The 21,524-nt window shown below is 39.7% G+C and overlaps 2 protein-coding genes across 9 annotated transcripts in view; both read right to left on the minus strand.

Moving 5' to 3' along the window:
- Positions 1–20,946, minus strand: part of LOC101119159 (tripartite motif-containing protein 5-like) — a 40,546-nt gene extending 19,600 nt beyond the window's left edge. For 4 of the 8 annotated variants that reach the window (XM_042233131.2, XM_060399984.1, XM_012095905.4 and 1 more), the window contains exons 1-4: positions 15,591–15,768; positions 10,162–10,642; positions 8,544–8,639; positions 7,759–7,989 (exon numbers count right to left, since the gene is read on the minus strand). In XM_042233131.2, the coding sequence (XP_042089065.1) occupies positions 7,759–7,989; positions 8,544–8,639; positions 10,162–10,581 (747 nt within the window). In that variant the 5' untranslated portion in view covers positions 10,582–10,642; positions 15,591–15,768. Of the gene's footprint in view, positions 1–7,758; positions 7,990–8,543; positions 8,640–10,161; positions 10,643–15,590; positions 15,769–16,017 lie in introns of those variants that run through there. The other 4 variants (XM_042233128.2, XM_042233130.2, XM_042233129.1 and 1 more) reach the window with 4 other exon arrangements.
- LOC114118423 (large ribosomal subunit protein uL18m) lies at positions 8,833–9,735 on the minus strand. The gene has a single exon (XM_042233134.1). It carries the CDS (start codon positions 9,642–9,644, stop codon positions 9,102–9,104), a length of 543 nt encoding a protein of 180 aa, XP_042089068.1. The 5' UTR covers positions 9,645–9,735; the 3' UTR covers positions 8,833–9,101.
- Positions 20,947–21,524: the final 578 nt, after the last annotated feature.

The raw sequence follows: 21,524 nt of genomic DNA on the forward strand, positions 1-21,524 counted from the left end.
TAAAGAGAATGAAAAGAATGAAACTTACAATATCCATATAGTAATAGAAAGCAAATGGCAAAAGAGCAAATTTAAATACAAGCACATTAGTAATTGCTTTAAATTTCATGTATTAATGCAGCAATTGAAATCAGAGATTGTCAACCTGTATAAAAAGCAAAATTCACCTATTGCTATTTGCATGAGACACAGTCAAGGCACCAAAAGGGCAAATGTAAAAAGATAGAAAAATATATACCATGCAAGCCGTAGTAAAAAAAAGGTCAAATATTTATGCTAATATTAAAAAAATATACTTTAAGATATATTATGAAAAGACATGAGGGTGATTTTATAATTATAAAAGATTCAGTTTATCAAAAAAATACAACAGTTATAAATGTGTATGTGCCTAACAGCAGAGCTTCAAAATACTCAAAGCAAAACCAAAAGGAAAAACACACAATTCAATAATAACAGTTGCAGATGTTAATAACTCACTCTCATTAATGAAAGAACAGCTTATATGGAAACATTCAAATTTACAGAAGACATGAACAATGCTACCAACCAACTAGACCTAACTGATGTCTGCAGCCCATTTTACCCTATAAATGAGAAACACATAATCTTTTTTTTTTTGAGAAACATAATCTTTTAAAATTCATAGTAAAAATTTTTCTAGATATACAATTTTTTAGGCCATAAAAAGTAACAATAAACATGAAAGTTTAAAATAATAAAGATGTGTGTTCTTTGATTTTGACAAGATTAAATTTGAAATCCTCAGAGAAGTGAAACTCAGAAATCACCAAGCATTTTCTCATTTACAACACACTTTAAAATACCCTAGGTTTAACACAGAATCAAAATTTTAAAAAGAAAATTAAAAAAAAAAACTGAAAAGGAAATTTGAGAAAAAGTCAAACTGAAAGAAAACAAACATTAAATAATCAAAATGTATGAAATACAATTAATTAATTAAATGCAGTTTGCCATTAAACACTATATCAAAAGAGCTTGTCTCAAATCAGTGGTCTAAATTTTCACTTCAAGAAAGGAATAGTAAATTGAATCAGCAGCTCCCCCTGCACACATGTGCACAAATATATACACACATACAAATTAAAAATAACAATATATGGGCCCAAGAAACTATTTCTAGGAGATTGGTCTCAAGATGGTGGAGTAGAAGGATGTGTCTCACCCCATTCTTGAGAGACCATCCAAATCACAACCACTGAACAGCCATTGATTTAAAAAATGCTGAAACCTACCAGAAAAGATACTCTACATTCAAAGACAAAAGAGAAAACAGTGAGACGGGAGGAGGGGTGCTATTGCAATGAAATCAAATCTGATACACAACAGGTGAGCAAACTACAAACTGGGGGAAAAAAAAATAACTACAGAAGTTAGCCTACAGGAGAGAAAATTCTGAGCCCAAGTCAGGCTTCCCAGCCTTGGGGTCCAGCAATGGAGGAGTCACCAGAGAATCTGACTTTGAAAGCCAAAGGAGTCTCATCACAGAAATTCCACAGGACTGAGGGAAACAGAAATTCCACTCTTGGAGTGTACGCACAAGGTGTTGTATGCACCAGGACTAAAGGGATAAAAGCAGTGACCCCATAAGAGATTGAGTGAGGTCTACTTGCTAGGCCTCCTGCAGAAGCACGGGATGGCTTTTCATTGTGGCAAAGAAACTGGCACTCATTGGAGTGAGCTCTCCTGGGGGCCACCATTATCCCTAGCCCTGATCACAAGAGGGATGAGACTCAGTTCCACACACCACCAGTCTCTCCCATAAGAAAGCTTTCACAAAGCACTTAGATAACTTCATCCACCAGAAGACAGACAGCAAAAGCAAGACTACAATCCATCAGCCTATAGAATGGAAACAACAATCAGAGGTAGTCAGAAAAACAAAAAATAAAACAACAGAAGAATATGTCCCAGATGAATGAACAAGAGAAAACCGAAGAGAAAGAGCTATGTGACATGGAGATAGGCAACCTCTAGAAAAAGAATTTGGAATAATGATAGCAAAGATGATCCAAGATCTTGGAAAAGGAATGGAGGCAAGGATGAAGGTGCAAGAAATGTTCAACAAAGACCTAGAAGAACTAAAAAACAAACAAGGGTGAATAATCAATATCTGAAATGACAGCTATACTAACAGGAATCAATAGCAGAATAACTGAGGCAGAAGATTGAATAAGCAACCTGGAAGACAGGGTGGTGGAAATCACTGCTGCAGAACAGAATAAAGAAAAACAGCAACAACAAAAAATGACTATTGGGGCAACATTAAATGCACAGATGACTTTTGGGGCAACATTAAATGCATAAATGTTCGCATTTTAAGGGTCCCAGATAGAGAAGAGAAAAATAAAGGATTTGAGAAAATATTTGAAGAGATAATTGCTGAAAAGTTCCCTAACATGGGAAAGGAAACTGCCACCCAAGTCCAGGAAGCAGAGAGTCCCAGGCAGGATAAACACAAAGAGGAACATGCCAAGGCACATAGTAATCAAAGTGACAAAAATTAAAAGCAAGAAAAAATATTAAAAGCAACAATAGAAAAATGACAAATAGCATATGAGGCAATTCCCATAATGTTATCAACTGAGTTTTCAACAGAAACTCTGCAGGCTAGTAGGAAGTAGCATAATATATTTACAACCAAAAACACTCTACCCAGCAAGGATCTCATTCAGATTTGCCAGAGATATAAAGAGCTTCACAGAAAAGCAGAAGCTAAGGGAATTTAGCATCACCAGACCAGCTTTGCAACAAATGCTAAAGGAACTTGTCTAGGCAGGAAAGAGACCAGCAATCTGAAAAGTCTTGTAAGTATATATACTGCTGCATGAAAATGTCTCTAGAACAGCAAATGCCAAAACTATAATAGATATGTACACAAAAAGGAAAAAGCAAGCCAAACACACTAAAGTGTTCATCAAGCCACAGAAGAAGAGAACAAGAGAGAAAAGGAAGAAAAAAGACCTACAAAAACAAAACCAATTAAGAAAATGGCCATGGGAACTTGCATACCAATAATTACCTTAAATGTAAATGGATTAAACTCTCTGAACAAAAGGAATAACCTGGCTGAATGGATACAAAAAAAGACCCATATGTATGCTGTCTACAAGAAACTCACTTTAAATCTAGAGACACATACAGATTGAAAGCGAGGGGATGGAAACAGATTGTTGTTGATATTCAGTTGTTAAATGATGTCTGACTCTTTGGGACCCCATGGACTACAGCACACCAAGCTCCTTTGTCCTCCACAATTTCCCAGAGTTTGCTCAAATTCATGTCCACCAAGTCAATGATGTTACCTAACTATCTCATCTTCTGCCACTCCCCTTCTCACTTTGCCTTCAATCTTTCTCAGCATCGGGGTCTTTCCCAATGAGTTGGCTCTTTGTATCAGGTGGCCAAAATATTGGAGCTTCAGCATCAGTCTTTCCAATGAATATTCAGGGTTGATTTCCTATATGACTGACTGGTTTGATCTCCTTGCAGTCCGAGGGACTCTCAAGAGTCTTCTCCAACACCACAATTCAAAAGCATCAATTCCTCAGCACTCAGTCTTCTTTACGGTCCAACTCTCGCATTTGTACATGACTACTGCAAGGAAATCCAACCCAGTCCATTCTAAAGGAGATCAGCCCTGGGATTTCTTTGGAAGGAATGATGCTAAAGCTGAAACTCCAGTGCTTTGGCCACCTCATGAGAAAAGTTGACTCATTGGAAAAAACCCTGATGCTGGGAGGGATTGGGGGCAGGAGGAGAAGGAGACGACCGAGGATGAGATGGCTGGATGACATCACGGACTCGATGGACGTGAGTCTGAGTGAACTCTGGGAGATGGTGATGAACAGGGAGGTCTGGCGTGCTGCAATTCATGGGGTCGCAAAGAGTTGGACACGACTGAGTGACTGAACTGAGCTGAACTGGAAAAACCATAGCTTTGACCTTATGGACCTTTGTTGGCAAAGTGATGTCTCTGTTTTTTAATACACTGCCTGAGTTTGTCATAGCTTTCTTTCCAAGGAATAAGTATCTTTTAATTTCATGACTGCAGTCACTGTCCACAATGATTTTGGAGCCCATGAAAATGCAATCTGTTATTGCTTCCATTTTTTCTGCTTTTATTTGCCATGAAGTGATGATGAGGTGGCTGTGATGATCTTAGTTTTTTGAATGTTGAGTTTCAAGCCAACTTTTTCACTCTCCTCTTTCACCTTCATCAAGAGGATCTTTAGTTTCCCTTCACTTTCTGCCTTAGAGTGGTATCATCTGCAAATCTGAGATTGTTGATATTTCTCTCTGCAATCTTGATTTTAGCTTGTGAGTGATACAGACCAGCATTTTGCATGATGTGCTCTGCGTGTAAGCTGAATAAGCAGGGTGATAATATACAGCCTTGATGTACTCCGTTCCCATTTTTGAACCAGTCTGTTTTTCCATGCTTGGTCCTAACTATTGTTTCTTGACTTGCATACAGGTTTCTCAGGAGGTAGGTAAGGTGGTCTGGTATTCCATATAATTAAAGATTTTTTCAAATTTTGTTGTGATCCACAGAGCCAAAGGCTTTAGCACAGTCAATGAAGCAGAAGTAAATGTTTTTCTGGAATTCCATCATTTTCTCTGTAATCCAATGAATGTTGGAAATTTGATTTCTGGTTCCTCTGCCTTTTCTAAACCCAGCTACTATATCTGGAACCTCTCAGTTTGTGGAAAAAGGTATTCCATGGAAGTGGAAATTAAAAAAAAAAAAGCTGTAGTAGTAATACTCATGTTAGACAAAATAGAAGTTAAAATAAATATTGTTATAAGAGATGTATGAAGACATTACATAATGATCAAGGGATCAATCCAAGAAGTTGATATTACAATTTTTAAAATATATTGGCCCAACATAGGAACACCTCAATATATAAGGCAAATACTAATAGCCAAAAAGGGAGAAACTGACAATTAACACAATAATATCAGGGGACTTTAACATCCCTCTTTCATCAATGGACAGATCATTCAGGCAGAAAATCAACAAGGAAACACAGGTTTTAAATCACACATTAGGCCAGATGGACTTAATTGATATTTATAGAGCATTCCATCCAAAACAGCAAAATACACCTTCTTCTCAAGTGCACATGAAACATTCTTCAGGATTGATCACATACTGTGCCACAAAGTGAGCCTCAGTAAATTCAAGAAAATTGAAATCATATCAAGCATCTTTTCCAACCGCAATGCTATGAGATTAGAAATAAACTATAAGGAGGCAAAAAAATACAATATTGTAAAGTAATTAGCCTCCAACTAAAATAAATAAATTTATATTAAAAAAAATAAACTATAAGAAAAAAATGCAAAAAAAAATGTCTGTGGAGGTTAAGCAATATGCTACTAAACAACCAATGGGACCACTGAAGAAATCAAAGGGGAAATAAAAAAGTACCCAGAGACTAATGAAAATAAAAGCACAATAATGATCCAAAACCTACAGGATTCAGCAAAAGAAGTTCTAAGAAAGAAGTTTATAGCAATTCAATCGTACATCAAGAAACAAGAAAACTCTCAAATGTACAACATAACCTGATGCGTAAAGAAACTAGAGAAAGAAGAACAAACAAAACCTCAAGTTAGTAAAAGGAAAGAAATCGTAAAGGTCAGAGGAGAAATAAATGAAGTTGAGGCAAAGAAAACAATAACAAAGATCAATAAAACTAAAAGCTGGTTCTTTGAAAAGAGAAACAAAATTGATAAACGTTTAGCCAGACACATCAAGAAAAAAAGGGAAAGGATTCAAATAAATAAAATTAGAAATAAAAAAAAGGAGAAGTTACAACTGACAGTGAAAATGAAGTCACTCAGTTGTGTCCAAATCTTTGGGACCCCACGGAGTGTAGCCTACCACGCTCCTCCGTCCATGGGATTTTCCAGGCAAGAGTACTGAAGTGAGATGTCATTTCCTTCTCCAGAGGATCTTCCCAATCCAGGGATTGAACCTGGGTCTCCCACATTGTAGGCAGACGCTTTACCGTCTGAGCCACCAAGGAAGTTACAACTGATACCATAGAAATACAAAGAATCATATGAGATTACTACAGAACTGTATGCCAATAGAATGGACCACCTCAAAGAAGTGGATGAATTCTTAGAAAGGTATCTCCCAAGGCTTAACCAGAAAGAAGTAGAAAAGATGAGCAGACCAGTCACAAGTATTGAAATTGAAGCTGTGACTGAAAAAATCCAATGCACAGAAGTCCAGGACCGGATGTGCTCACATGTGAATTCTATCATGGGGAAAAGTTATCAACAATTCTTCTGAAGCTATTCCAAAAAATTGCAGAGAAAGGGAAACCACCAAACTGGGAAAACTGGACAACTACATGTAAAAATGAAATTAAAACACTTCTTAACACCACACACACACAAAAACTCAAAATGTACTAAGGATGTACATATGAGATGAAACACTATAAAACACTTAGAGGAAAACGTCGGCAGACCACTCTCTGGCAAAAATCACAGCAATATGTTTTTTGGATCTATCTCCCAGAGTACTGGAAATAAAAACAAAAATAAACAAATGGGACCTAATCAAATTCAATAGTTTTAAATAAAATGAAAAGACAAGCTACAGATTGGAAGAAAATATTTGCAAATGATGTGAATTATATGGGATTTGTCTCCATGTGGCTTAATATCATCAAGACAAATAACCAAACCAAAAAACAGGCAGAAGACCTAAATAGACATTTCTCCAAAGAAGACATACAGATAGCCAAGAGGTATTTGAAAAGATGTTCAACATCACTAATTATTAGAGAAATGCAAATCAAAATTATTAGAGAAACGCAAATCACCTCACACCAGTTGGAATGGCCAGTATCTAAAAACCCACAAACAATAAATGTTGGAGACTGAGTGGAGAGAAGGGAACCCTTCTGCACAGTTGATGGGAATGTAAATAGGTGAAGCCAATAAAGGTTCCTTAAGAAACTGAAAATAGAACTACCATATGATCCAAGGCAACCCACTCCAGTACTCTTGCCTGGAAAATCCCATAGATGGAGGAGCCTAGTAGGCTGCAGTCCATGGGGTCGCTACGAGTCGGACATAACTGAATGACTTCACTTTCATTATTCACTTTCATGCTTTGGAGAAGAAAATGGCAACCCACTGCAGTATTCTTGCCTGGAGAATCCCAGGGACAATGGAGCCTCGTGGGCTGTGGTCTCTGGGGTCACACAGCAGCATTATCCTGCAAGGCCACTCCTAGGGATATGCCTGGAGAAAAACATGATCTGAAAGGATACATACCCCAACATTCACTGCAGTGCTATTTACAATAGTCAAGACATGGAAACAACTTAAATGTCCATTAACCAAGGAATAAATAAAGATGTGATACATATGTGCAATGCAATAATAGCCATTAAAAAGAATGAAACAAGGCTATTTGCAGCAACATGGATGGAAGTAGAGATGGTCATACTGAGTGAAGTCAGACATATAATATAGTGTATATTATAGGTATCATTTACATGCAGAATCTTTTCAAAAAGATACAAATGAACTTATTTACACAACAGAAGCAGACTCACAGACTTAGAGAACAAACTTATAGTTTCAAGGAGTGAAGGACGCGGGGGGAGTGACAGCACCAGAAGGAGCTCCGCAACTTGAAAGCAATGGACACTTTGCTTCGTTTCTCTTGTGTCTCAGATGCTCGGGCTTCTTCCTAACTCTTACCTGCAGCATCTGCATTGTTGACCCCCGCAGACGATGCTCTATTTCTGAGATGAGATTTCTCACCAACTGGCTCTGCTGGGCCAGCTCATTCTCAGAGTTTGCTATGGTACACAGAGTGGCTGTCTCCTCAACCTTCAGCTTTTGTAGTTCCTTCGTCTCCTCACTGTCCAGGATTGCTCTCAGTTTTTCAAACTCTGCCTGGACATTTTGTATCTCATATTGTGTTTGACTCTTCAGTAATGAGAGAGAGAGAGAGAGACAGAGAGGAAGAAAACAATTTTTGGAGAAGCTGACTTTGCTTTTTTTTTTCCTCTCTCTCAAATTTCAAAATAATGCCTCCAAGTCTGCATTGTTAAGGACAATCAAGAGCCAAAAGGATTCCAGCCTTCACACATCTATTCAGAATTCTCATGCTTCCCTGCATTGCTTCTGACCCCCACCAACAACCTTTGCCAAAAAGGTGAACACTGAGGACAGAACCATGAGCCATTGTCAGAGGTCTTTTTCAGAAGAGTGAAAGGCTAATGAATATGTCAAGAATGGAACATGAAATTCCCTAGTCATCCCCACCAGAGAGTCCCTCTAAAAGAATACCTCCCTTCCAATATCTGTGTTCATTTGCTTTATGTTCACTTTTCAGCACCCACTCTTATCAGGGAAACAGTGAAGAAAAGGATTAGTCAAATGGCTTAACTGTCTGGGAACAAATAGGAAGGTAGCTCCTTGTGATCAACCTAAGGTCTTGCCCAGATATCTGTCTAATTCCTTCAGGAAGTTTCTCCTACCTTCCAGGCAGCAATCTCTTCTCTGAAGTCAGACTCCAACTCCTCAGCTTCCTGCTGCTCCTGCTTCAGCCTCTCCAGAGCTGTCTGGAGTTTCTTCTGTTGAGAAAAGAATCACATCACAGTCAAGCTATAGATTTTCCTAACATCACTGAAGAGGAGAAATGGAGGAGAAATGAGCCTGATTTCCAAAGAGAATATGCTTTACAGAAACTGAGAACAGCAATTAGACTCTATTACTTGGAAGAAGACCTGAGGTGGGGAAGGTGTTCTTTTTTTTTTTTTTTTTTTATAAACAACAATTTAATTTGTCCTTCAGAAGTTAATTACAATCGGCAACAGTTTTTCTCAGATACTTCTCTCACGTCCAGGAGGGGAAGAATTCAGCCCTGGATTTAAGACAAGCATACTGAAGGGGAGAAGGAGACGACCTTAACTAATAACATTCTGCTCTTAGATTTTCGTACAAAACGTCCAAGCTGGCAGTTCTTCCAGAGGCTCTCTTCTGAAGAATGAAGAGCTGACAGCTTTCATTTACAAGCTCCAAACAATGCTTCTGCTTCATTCATAGATTCTCCGAGGCTCCTGCAGCACCACACCACCCTCTATCATGGCAATCTGTAGTCGTTTCATCGAGTCTGATGTTGCCTCCCAAGGAGTGGGTTGGTAGACCATGAAGTTGATTCCTGCTTCCAAGCACCGCTGTGCCAGCACTCGTCCTACACTCTCACAAGCCACCACACTTTTGGTGCTATACAGGTGCTTCTTAATGGCCCATTCATGAGTGGATGCCGAAACCACAACCTGGCCATTGCGATGCTCAACAAGTGCTTCTATGTGATGCTGACTCCTTATAACTCGCAACCTGTGCCAGAACTCCCGGGAGGGCCACACGGTCCCCCAACCCCGCTCTTTCCTGGCTACAGCTAAGAGCTCCAGATTCCGGGGGTTCCGGTTGGTGAACTCTGGGGCAACGGCTTCATTTCCCACGGGGTCCGCCTCAGGCTTCACCGCTGGCTTAGCACTGGTCGAGAACGCTGCCACCAGACACCCGGGGTTTCTGCAAACCGGCAACAACTCCCAGGACCGCGACCGAAGCGCCATCGCTGAGGAGAATCGCAGCCAAAGCCTCGGACAGACCTCGCCCTCCTCTCCTCAACGGCGTCCCAGAGAGCCGCAAGCCGCAGCCATACTCGGGAAGGTGTTCTATAAGACTGAAGAGATTAAAGTCATCATCCTCTCACCTAGAGAAGACTGGTTGTTTAAGAAGAAACCTGATCCTGCAACAAGGAAATAGCTTACATTTCAATCCACCCGGTGTCCTAGTTACCTCTCCTGTTCAAAGAGTTAAGGAAGCTTCTCTTGGGCACCAATCTCTACGTATTGGCACAAGGTACATGGATGTATACTTCTAGGCTAAGAGTCTGTGTATAGGGTTATTACTTTGTAATTGTAAAAATGCACATTTATGTCCTTCAGACATCAGAAGGTGAGCATAGGAAGAAAAAAAATCACAGGCCCCAGGTTCATGGTGATTAGGTAATTAAAGTCCAATGTAAAGTAGACAGTTCTCATCAACTACAATTTTCTGCCCTGTTTTCTCTCCACTGTGGTCTCTTACCTGGTATTCCTGGGCAACCTCCTCCATGAGAACTGTAGGGTGACCACGGTGCTCCTGGGACCGCTCACAAAGCCAGCAAATGACCTTCCCATCCTCTTCACAGAAGAGCACGAGTTTTTCTCCATGGTGAGCACAGAGATGTTTCTCTTGCTCTTGCAGGCTCAGTTTGACCTCCCTGACCCTCTGCACTATGTTGGCCAGGTGCCAGTTAGGCCTCAGTTTCCCAGATTCATAGTTGATTCTGCACACAGGGCACTTTCTCTCCTCCTCTTGGCCAGTCACGGACTCTTTGCTGTTTGCAGTGATGCAGATTTGGCAGAAACTGTGGCCACAGTCAAGGCTCAGGGGCTCTGTTAGAAGCTCCAGGCAAATGGGGCAGGTCACCTCCTCCTGTAGGTTCACCAATTTTTCTGAAGCCATAGCATCTGCTCACTTTCTCCTACCTGTCCTGACTTCTGTGGTTTCTCTTGCTCACAGATTGCTACAGAATTGGGAAGGATAAAAAGGAGCAGAGTAAGAAAGGTAGAAAAACATGGTACTAACTGCTTATAAATCAAGTACAGGCCAAGATCAAATTATTGAAGGACAGAAAAGAAAACATGGAGAAACAAGGAAAGGATCTTGGTTGCCAAGTCAAAAGGACATTTCATAATTTAATGCTTTACTATCAGCTCAGTAAATTTTATGATTCTTATTATTTAATGTTACTTAACAAAATACAGGAGAAGGCAATGGCACTCCACTCCAGTACTCTTGCCTGGAAAATCCCACGGACAGAGGAGCCTGGTAGGCTGCAGTCCATGGGGTTGCTAAGAGTTGGACATGACTGAGCGACTTCACTTTCACTTTTTACTTTTATGCATTGGAGAAGGAAATGGCAACCCACTCCAGTGTTATTACTTGGAGAATCCCAGGGATGGGGGAGCCTGGTGGGCTGCCATCTATGGGGTCGCACAGAGCCAAACACGACTGAAGCGACTTAGCAGCAGCAGCAGCAACAAAAGTATGACCTGAAGCCTTTTTTACTAAGATACTTGTATGACACACCATTTAACCTGATTTTTCTTTCCTATGCCCAAGAAGTATCTTCAGTATCAAAAGGCTGAAATCACTTAATGTCTTTGGGATTTTATATTCACTCTTCTCTCAATATGAAATGCTTCCCCTAATATCAGTATGACTCTCTCTTATGCTTTGGTAAACTCTTTCCTGATGCTTTTTCATCACAAAGAACTGCTCTAACGAAAGTATTTATGTGTAACCACTGCCATTAATTGCTGGACATTTGCAATGATTTCCCATATTATTATGACATAGTATATTACAATGTGTTTATACATATGATTAGAGCAAATCCTTCATCAGATGAGTAAATAGATCCAGTGACTTACAAAGATCATGCATCTTTAATACACTGAATGGGTTGACCCTAATATATTGATGGCACTCCTTCAGAGGCCTGTCTTCTATCCCACTGAGTTAATCTGAGACTAACAGAAGTTACTACATGGACCCAATTATTCAGAGCAATGTGAAGGGTTGTGTGGAAATGAAGAAATCCAAACCAGCTGGATAGTTCTACAAAGTTTTGAGTGTGTACATATTGATTTCCCTTTGGCCCAGAAATATTCCTAGGATCATTGACAGGAGTCTAAAAGAAGTATGCGTATGCTGGTGAGGAGGGAGTTAGTATAAACAGACTCATAGAATAACAGAAGTCAGATATATAAAAATATATAAACATAGATGAAATGAATGTCAGTCTTGAGAAGAAAAATCTCAAAATATTAGGTCATATTATTCAACTAATTATTGTTGATGAAGAATTATGTGCTGGCATCTGGATTAATATCCATACACAGTAAGATGAGTTCAAACAGATGATTTAGACCACTGTAAACTTGATATTCACCTGGAAAGTAGTAGTAAAAAAAATTCAGTCTTATATATACAAAAGATCATATATAAAGGTACCACTATAGAGACATATATGATCATCAGAGATCAAATAATAAGGGTAAAAAAAAGGGGGTTATATAAGAATTCCAATTTGAAAACATAAGGGCTGAACTCAAGGAAGATGAAGGAAACATGGAAGGAAAGGGAGTATAAACATTTTAGGTGTAGGAAATGAAGACACAACCTCGTATATAGGTTTCAAAAGGCCAGTGTGACAGGAGCACAGAAAAGCGCCAGGCCCTTGATATCACAAGAGGCTGCAGTGACATTAATTATGATACTTCCTAGCATTCATAACCTTTGCAGACCCACCTCCAAGAGTCAGGAGAAGTTATCAATGTTTTCCCATCAGAGAAGAGTAGGGGCATGACCAGGTGGGACCTTGGGCTGTGAAGTGCTGGATGGATCCAGTGTGGCATTGGGAAGATCAGGTAGATGCAGCTGCTCAGGAGAGAGATGATGATAGTTTGAGAGCAGGGTGATGAGGAGAATGCAGGGCAGCATATGAGAGTGAGAGATAAAAAGGCAGGATTCTGTTTTAGATTAGATATGTAGTAACAACGGTTAACATCAGGTCTGGGCTCTTTCTTCCTATAATATGATACTGGCTACAATTCTCCTAAGTCTGTGTGAGTGTGTGTGTGTGTTGTTTTCTGGGAAACCTATTGGATTACAATTGAGTAGAAGTTCTGCAGCCTTTCAAGAACGCATTATGGATAACACAATTAGTTTGATATAAACTGCATTTGGGAGTAGGAGGGCATTATATAGTTCTTAAATAAACACAGTTGGTTAGAATATAGCTCATTATTCACAAGGAGATTGTGATTATCATCATCAAATATGTCTCTTTTAGGCACCTGAAAACTGGTGCTCATGGTCTTTTTGCAAGGTAATCAGCTCACTAGGCTTTTCTCACCTGTGGTGCGTTCACACACATCCATCTAGTGTGGTTCCTTACAAAGCTGAGATGATGGGGATAATGCACCTCCTGTAAGGATCATCTCTGAGAGCTCACCTGAGGCACTTATGCCCAGTGTTGTGTCTCCTGTCCTGATACCTCCAGCTAAGCTTAGTAAACTCGCCGGTGAGAGTATCAATAGCCTTGATAGGAAGGCCAAAGGGCCTCAAGTGGCAGGAGGAAATAAAACTTCAATGGCAGGCTTTTTTTTTTTTTTTTCTTTTCTCTTCTAATCCTGTGCGGTCATGGTGATACCTGGCTCCCTCTGAACTTAACCTTATCTCAAACCTTGAGCTAACCAATGCATTTTTCTCATGTAAATGTCTTTCTTAAGCTATGTTAGTGATCTGCGTTCATTGGAAAAGACCCTGATGCTGGGAAAGATTGAAGGCAGGAGAAGGGGACGACAGAGAATGAGATGGTTTGGTGGCATCACAGACTCAATAGACATGAGTTTGGGCAAGCTCTGGGAGTTGGTCGTGGACAGGGAAGCCTGGCATGCTGCAGTCCGTGGGGTTGCAAAGAGTCAGACATGACTGAGCAACTGAACTGATCTGACTGAATGAACTATGCATTTGTTGGAAATCTGCCTTTCTTCAAGATTCACGTCATTTGTTTTATGGCCAAGGATGACTCATTTTGTGCCAGTGCTATCTCACAATGCATGTTGTGGGTGAGAGGTCTGGTGAAACTCTCTCAGTTTTGAGGCATTTCCTTTCTCTAATTAGCAGCTTGCTAATCGGTATATAACTCCTTCTAAGACTATCAAGGGGGCACTCTTTCTGTCCCCTTCTGATGTCTATATCAGAAGCTTTCCCTCTTTCATACTTTAATAAAGCTTTTTTATACAAAAAGCTCTGAGTGATCAAGCCGCATCACTGGCCCCAGATTGAATTCCTCTCCTCCAGAGGCCAAGAATCCTGCATCATTCTCAGCTCATAGCAGCAACCTTTCAGTAGCTTATGTGCTATGAGATTGTGTAAGTGGGATTTGTGATCCAGATTTGAAACCACTGCTAGTGGGCAGTCAGAGGGGGCAGCACAAAGTGACAGCACAGAGAGGCTCGCTCTTCAACCTGGAATCACTGTGGCTCTCTGGCCATGGTCTAGTCTCAGATGTTCTGTGGGGGCTTCAAGCGGATGGGGCTATGAAACAACAGACGAGGAAAGGGAACATCTCAGATGATAGTCCATATCTCGATGGTTGCCAGAGTTTGCTGGTGAAAGAAAGATCTCCAGTATGAAGCAGCTAATAAATTTCCCTTTGCTCTGCCCAAGGGATGTGGAACTTATAAAGGCTGAATAGAGATAAATTGAGACCTATTGAAATTCCATCTGTGCCATGTTCATCTTACATGAAGGAAACCTAATAAAGAATGAGGCTGAAAGTGAAGCAGAAATGCTATCCAGTTAAAGGTACAGATACCCAAATAGCTCAGAAGCCATATGCAGTTTGCCCATGGCTGCAAAGATTATGAGCCAACCAGACTCTGATGAAGAACAAGATCAGAGGTGGACATTATATCAATTCAAGTTCATTTTATCAACTCAAGCTGAGTTCCAAATGGTAACAGAGCATCCAACTATTTCTCTTCAATCCAACCAATTTTGAGATGCACCAAAAGTGTATAGAGACAGGAGATACAGAGCAAGCATTCAGCCATGAGGCTGCAGAATTTATATTCCCTTCAGGGCTCCAAAGAGCTAATACGTCAAAGTTGATGCGGCACAACTGACATGGAAGGAACTAGTCTCTATACACGAAGGCTGAACCCACCCCTCGACTTCTCCCTAAGCAGTGGCCCAAGGGCTCCAATGCAATGAGAGAGATAGATGTGGGAACATGATGGCATTTGCCTGATAAAACTGTAGGCCACTTGGCTGTCATGGCGTCAGGTGATTGAATCTTACATGTTGTTTTTCTCACATCTGAGCACAGAGTTAAAATACCTCAGAGGAAACAGCTATAGATAAGTAAAAAGGACAGAAAAAGAAAATAATTATGCAAAATTCTTCGAAGTAAGTTTATATATAGAACTTTCTTCTTTTGTGATTCCAGTAAAACTGTTTCTCTAAGTAGGGTAAAGCCACAGATTATGGATGTTATATGTTACTTGGAAAATGAAATTTTGCTTTGTTTTATTTCCCCGGCAGTCATCTATTATTATACACCATAAACTCCTTGTGATACTAGCAAAATAAAACCTGAAACAGTAAACTAACAAATCAATTCTAAAATTCTGTAGTTTTTGGCCTGACAGAGGTGAACTGTGTGAGCTCAGAAGACAAGATTCTAACACTGACTATAGCTGAGAGAGTGACAAGTAATATGTAGTAGAGATGATAATTTCCAAAGTCAACGTTGAAGAAATAAGATTGGTCAAAAGTTTCCAACATCCCTTATTGTAAGACTCTACCTCCCACAGACTGATCTTTAGTCAGCACTCTAACCAGGAAGCCTGCAGGCTGGGCCATTTCCTCTTTTAGAACAGACAACAAATGAAACTCACCCAAGCAGATTTTGTTTTTTCTTCTGTGTGTCTTTCAAACTCTTCCCTCCACAAACCACTCAGCAACCCTCACATCCTAATGCAAAAGTTGTGCAGACAGGCAATGGGCAGATGTGTTCCGGATTCACTCATCACACCAGCACCTGACCTCCACTAAGATCTCTAATGGATGACAAGTGAAAATGAAAGCTAAATTCTAGAGGGTGGAGTATGGGCGAGAAAGGAGGAGAGAAACTATAGACTAGTAAGAGGTGTTTACCTAGGACACTGTGAGGAAACAAGGCTTTTATTCCTGAGCCTGATGGGTCAGTGAGTATATTTTATTCTTTTCTCAGCTTTTCTCCTAGAAGCTGTTCTCAAGTCTCTACAAAATAATAAATCGTTTGGAAAATCAGGCTTCATAAGCAATGCAATTTCAGACACTCACCATGTATTGTTCCATATTAAGGAGCTGTCAGGAGGAGGGAGTAAAGTACCCTCTTTTCCCCAGTGAGGACCCACACTGAGGGCTCCCCTGAGGCAGCAACACTGGCATGCTCTCCTCTGGCCTGTGTCCACCAGCTGAAGTAAGTGAATGTGGACAGTCTGTCTTATTAGGTCATGTTGGAGGAAATGGCTCAACAAATCTGAAATCACTCAGGGTGGTCAGTCAGAGGGGTGATCACAGAGTGGGTGGTTCATTGACACAGACATTCAGAAGCTGGATGCCGTATGGCTAAAATGAGACTTTTCCTAAATAGGTGGAAAAAGAGGAAACTGTAGGAGGGTTATTTGTTGGACAATGACATCTAATGCTGTTTATCATACAATCCTTAGAGTCTTATAAAATGAAGCAGGAAAATTAGTTTGATGGCTAATTTTGTGTGTTAACACTGACTGGTCCTTTGTGTCAGACATTGTTTCTGGGTGTGTCTGTGTGGGTGTCATTTCCAGATGAGAACAGAATTAGATCTGTGGACTCAGTAGGCTACCTTCCCCAGGGTGGGTGAATATTATCATTCAATTTGTTGAGGGACCTGAAAAGAACAAACATGTGGAAGAAGGAAGAATTTGCTCTTCCTGTTCCTGCCTGCATGCTGGAGCTGAGATGCAGCTTTTCCATGGTCTTCAGACTAGACTGTACTGTGGCCCCAAGCTTCAGACTTGGACTGAGTTACATAGATTTCCAGTCTGCAGATGGCAGGACTGGGATTTCTCAAAGTCTATAATTATGTGAGCCAATTCTTTATAATTAAGCACTTTCAAATAAATATTTATGATGAAAATAGGTAGATATATAGATAGATATTCTACTTCTCTGAAGTACCCTAATACAGTGAAGAAAAAATTCTGTGTTTTTTCTTCACAGAGACAAACTGTAATAATGATAATGATACAGATCAGCAGCAATTTCAAAACACATGAGCCAAAGAGTGTTATTATTTGGGTTTGTGTGTGTGTGTGTATGATATGGAGTTGTATGAACTGTTTAAAACTTTTGAACATTCAGTTCAGTTCAGTCAGTTGCTCAGTTGTGTCCAACTCTTTGAGACCCCATGGACTGCAGCACGCCAGTTCAAGGTCCATCAAAATTCCAAAAACTTACTCAAACTCATGTCCATCGAGTCAGTGATGCTATCCAACCATCTCATTCTCTGTCGTCCCCTTCTCCTCTTTCCTTCATCTTTGCCAGCATTAGGGTCTTTTCAAATCAGTCAGCTCTTCACATTAGGTGGCCAAAATATTGGAGTTTCAGCTTCAACATCGGTCCTTCCAATGAATATTCAAGACTGATTTCCATTAGGATTGACCGGGTTAATCTCTTTGCAGTCCAAGGGACAGTCAAGAGTTTTCTCCAACACCACAGTTCAAAAGCATCAGTTCTTCTGTGCTCAGCTTTTTTTATAGTCCAACTCTCACATGCATACATGACTGCTGGAAAAACCATAGCCTTGACTAGACAGAGCTTTGTTGACAAAGTAATGTCTCTGCTTTTTAATATGCTGTCTAGATTGGTCATAACTTTCCTTCCAAGGAGTAAGCGTCTTTTACTTTCATGGCTGCAATAACCATCTGCAGTGATTTTGGAGCCCAAAAAAATAAAGTCAGCCACTGTTTCCACTGTTTCCCCATCTATCTGCCATGAGGTGATGGGACCAGATGCCATGATTTTAATTTTCTAAATGTTGAGTTTTAAGCCAGCTTTTTCACTCTCCTGTTTCACTTTCATCAAGAGGCTTTTCAGTTCTTCTTCACTTTCTGCCATAAGGGTGGTGTCATCTGCATATCTGAGATTATTGATATTTTTCCCAGCAATCTTGATTCCAGCTTGTGCTTCATCCAGCCTGGCATTTAGCACGATGTACTCTGAATATAAGTTAAATAAACAGGGTGACAATAAACAGACTTGATATACTCATTTCCCAGTTTGGAGCCAGTCTTGTTCCATGTCCAGTTCTAACTATTGATTTTTGACCTACATATACATTTCTCAGTAGGCAGGTCCAGCAGTCTGGTATGCCCATCTCTTTAAGAATTTTCCACACTTTGTGATGATCCACACAGTCAAAGGCTTTGGCATAGTCAATAAAGCAGAAATAGGTGTTTTTCTGGAACTCTCTTGCTTTTTCAATGATCCAATGGATGTTGGCAATTTGATCGCTGGTTCCTCTGCCTGTTTTAAATCCAACTTGAACACCTGGAAATTCACGATTCACATACTGTTGAAGCCTGACTTGAAGAATTTTGAGCATTACTTTACTAGTGTGTGAGATGAGTGCAATTGTGTGGTAGTTTGAACATTCTTTGGCATTGTCTTTCTTTGGGATTGGAATGAAAACGGATATTTTCCAATTCTGTGGCCACTGCTGAGTTTTCCAAATTTGTTGGCTTTTTGGGAGCAGCACTTTAACAGCATCATGTTTTAGGATTTGAAATAGCTCAACTGGAATTCCATCACCTTCACTAGCTTTGTTCATAGTGATACTTCCTAATGCCCACTTGACTTTGCATTCCAGGGTTTGGCTTTAGGTGAACAATCACACCACCATGTTTAGCTGGGTCATGAAGATCTTTTTTGTATAGTTCTTCTGTATATTCTTGCCACGTCTTCTTAATATCTTCTGCTTCTGTTAGGTCCATACCATTTCTATCCTTTATTTGCATGTGTCCATATTTGCATGAAGTGTTCCCTTGGTATCTCTAATTTTCTTGAAGAGATCTCTCGTCTTTCCCATTCTATTGTTTTCCTCTATTTTTTTGCATTGATCACTGAGGAAGGCTTTCTTATCCCTCCTTGCTATTCTTTGGAACTCTGCATTCAAATGGATATATCTTTCCTTTTCTCCTTTGCCTTTTGCTTCTCTTCTTTTCTCAGCTATTTGTAAGGCCTCCTCAGACAACCATTTTGCCTTTTTGCATTTCTTTTTCTTGGGGATGGTCTTGATCACTGCCTCCTGTACAATGTCATGAACCTCCATCCATAGTTCTGTTCTATCAATGCATTCTGTTTCTAAAGCAGAGAAAGGATCATAATGTTAAAAATAAGCTAATATATATTCTGAAAATAACTTATTTCAGTTACAATGAGAAGGAACAAGAAAATGAGTAAACAATATATTAGATTACCTTTTGTGCTAGAAGTTACAGAAGTTATTGCAAACATTGTATTGTTTAATATGCAATACTAATTAGGTAAATTGCATATAACTTTTTTTTTTACAAATAATATCCTAGATATCAGAATCTAGTTTACTTAATAAGAGCAAGTATGTAGCAATACTGAAATTATAATAAATCTATAACTATAATCCCACGAACACAGACAGACACACATATAGGCCCGCATGCTTTTCTATGACAGGCAGAGTTGAAACAGTCTTGACAGCATCACAATGGTGATCTAGGATCTCAAAAATGTGGTGTCCGTAAAAAGAATCTTTGTGTCCCTGAAAGCAGAGACCTGTTTAATGAGACACTGACATAGGTTATATTTTTTAGCATTTAATAGATCAAATATTTATTATTGAGACACTTAAGATGCTTTATACTTAATATAATTATCTTCTGATAATTTATGTATTGTACAGTTTTTATATCTATCAAGATTACATTCAGAAAATAAACACAGCAATTAGGGATGTATTCTAAGTCACACTGCCAATATGTGAAGAGACAGGACTTGAAATAAGATACTCTGGGCATAAAACTTCCACTCTTAGTACATATCATTTATGATGTTTTCCTGCCGGGAGCCAGCGTGAGGAACTCTGCCCATGGCAAAGGTCATGAGGAAGGAGGCTTTGGCATATGCAAAGGCAGGATCAAGCCTCAGGAACCCCCCTGTTCCTGAGCATCTACCCCAAGACCAGAGTCTACCTATTTTACTGTTTCATGCTTTCACCTACACCTCTGACTTTATGGGGGGCTGTTCCCCACCGGTTCTCTCGGAGAAGGAATAAACTTGCAGCTCCAGTCAATAAAAATTCCTGGGTGTGACAAGGGTGTCTCAGGTCAAACCTCTCTGCTGGCAGACTAGCTTGTGTGACAAGATTATCCATACTCCTGCCACTATGCACATGATTGTTTACTACCTCTCAACCGTAAACAGCACAGAGAGTTTGGAGTATTTTGAAAATCTTAATTAGCATAAGGCTTTTCTTATTGTTGAGTCAATGATTGCTGCCAGGCCTCCATATCCTTAGGCACCTAGGAATATATTAATGTATTTGAAATATAGAAAAGGAAATATAGTAGTTTTTGATGTTAGCAATACTAGACTTTTGAATTTTCTCTTTTGTTATAGATCACTGTACTTTGTTGTAAATCACTGTGTCCTTGCTATGTAAAAATCTAACTTTATCACTATCTTAAGACTAAATAGATCTTAAGGGGAACATTGGTGAAGAGTTTTCATTTGTTGGGCTGATGTTTGCTGCTAAATCTCCATATTCCCTGCCCTTATAATGAATATAGCTAGCATATAGGAGAAATAAGTATTAACCTTTAAGATTAATCATGTTAACCTTAGGTTAAATAAATTCCTTTCTTAGTTGTAACCCACTACACCCTCACCCTCTAGGAATGCAACTTTATCTGCTACCTTCAGAGGGTGGTGCCTGGTTTAAGAAAAAACACCCTTGGAAAAAATAAGTTTTTTGATTATCAGAAAGAAAGGATCATAAAATGTCAGCAGGCCTCATGGCCAGAAGATGATGTAAAACCCCTAAGACCGTTTTTTATGCATTTATATGAAGCACCTGATTTTGATAAAGGTCAGGGCTGCTGACCCCCGCGTGACTTAAAAATTTCCATTTGTCTCTATGTGTAACAAAAGGTATATAAGCAAACCTGAAAATAAAGAAAACGGATCAGTTTCTGGAAAGACTGATTCCCCTTTGTCATTTCTTTCTTGCCCCCCGTTTTTCTGGCTGAATTCCCATCTGGAGCGTGTGTGCTCACCACATCTACTTACTTGCTCCGCCTTTTAAGTTCCATGCAAGAACGAGCCCAGGGAGGGGCACCTTCTGATATTCAAGTGGCACCAGTGGCCCAACGTAGATGGTGCAAATTCCTTGTCTTGGAATTTTATTGGTATCCCACATAAACCAAGTTATTCAGCCTCTTTTTCCCCATTAATATTTCCTACTACGCTATCCGTTTCTAATCTCTCTCTATATTTGTAATTAAATAAGTTTTTTTCCTAGGACGCCAACTCCGTCCCCCCTTTGAATTACCCTGAATCCACTGGGGCTGGACGAATAAGGGGCATAATGAGAAAAGTGAGATACTGCTCATTACTCATGCTTTAGTGAATGACTCCTATACTAGGTATGTCTTTGATAATATACCAAAAATTGTTGAAAAGCTTTCCTTTCTCTTTTTAGTCACTTATTAAGAAATGATTGTAAAAATTTGGCAGAGGTGGTCCGTTGATAAAATCGTCCTTTATGGGGG

The sequence above is a fragment of the Ovis aries genome, chromosome 15 (genome assembly GCF_016772045.2).
Source record: "Ovis aries strain OAR_USU_Benz2616 breed Rambouillet chromosome 15, ARS-UI_Ramb_v3.0, whole genome shotgun sequence".
Taxonomy (NCBI): Eukaryota; Metazoa; Chordata; class Mammalia; order Artiodactyla; family Bovidae; genus Ovis; species Ovis aries.

Bases quoted from the DNA above. Each gene is read 5' to 3' on its own strand.
- LOC114118423 (XM_042233134.1), bottom strand. From the start codon at position 9,644: ATGGCGCTTCGGTCGCGGTCCTGGGAGTTGTTGCCGGTTTGCAGAAAC.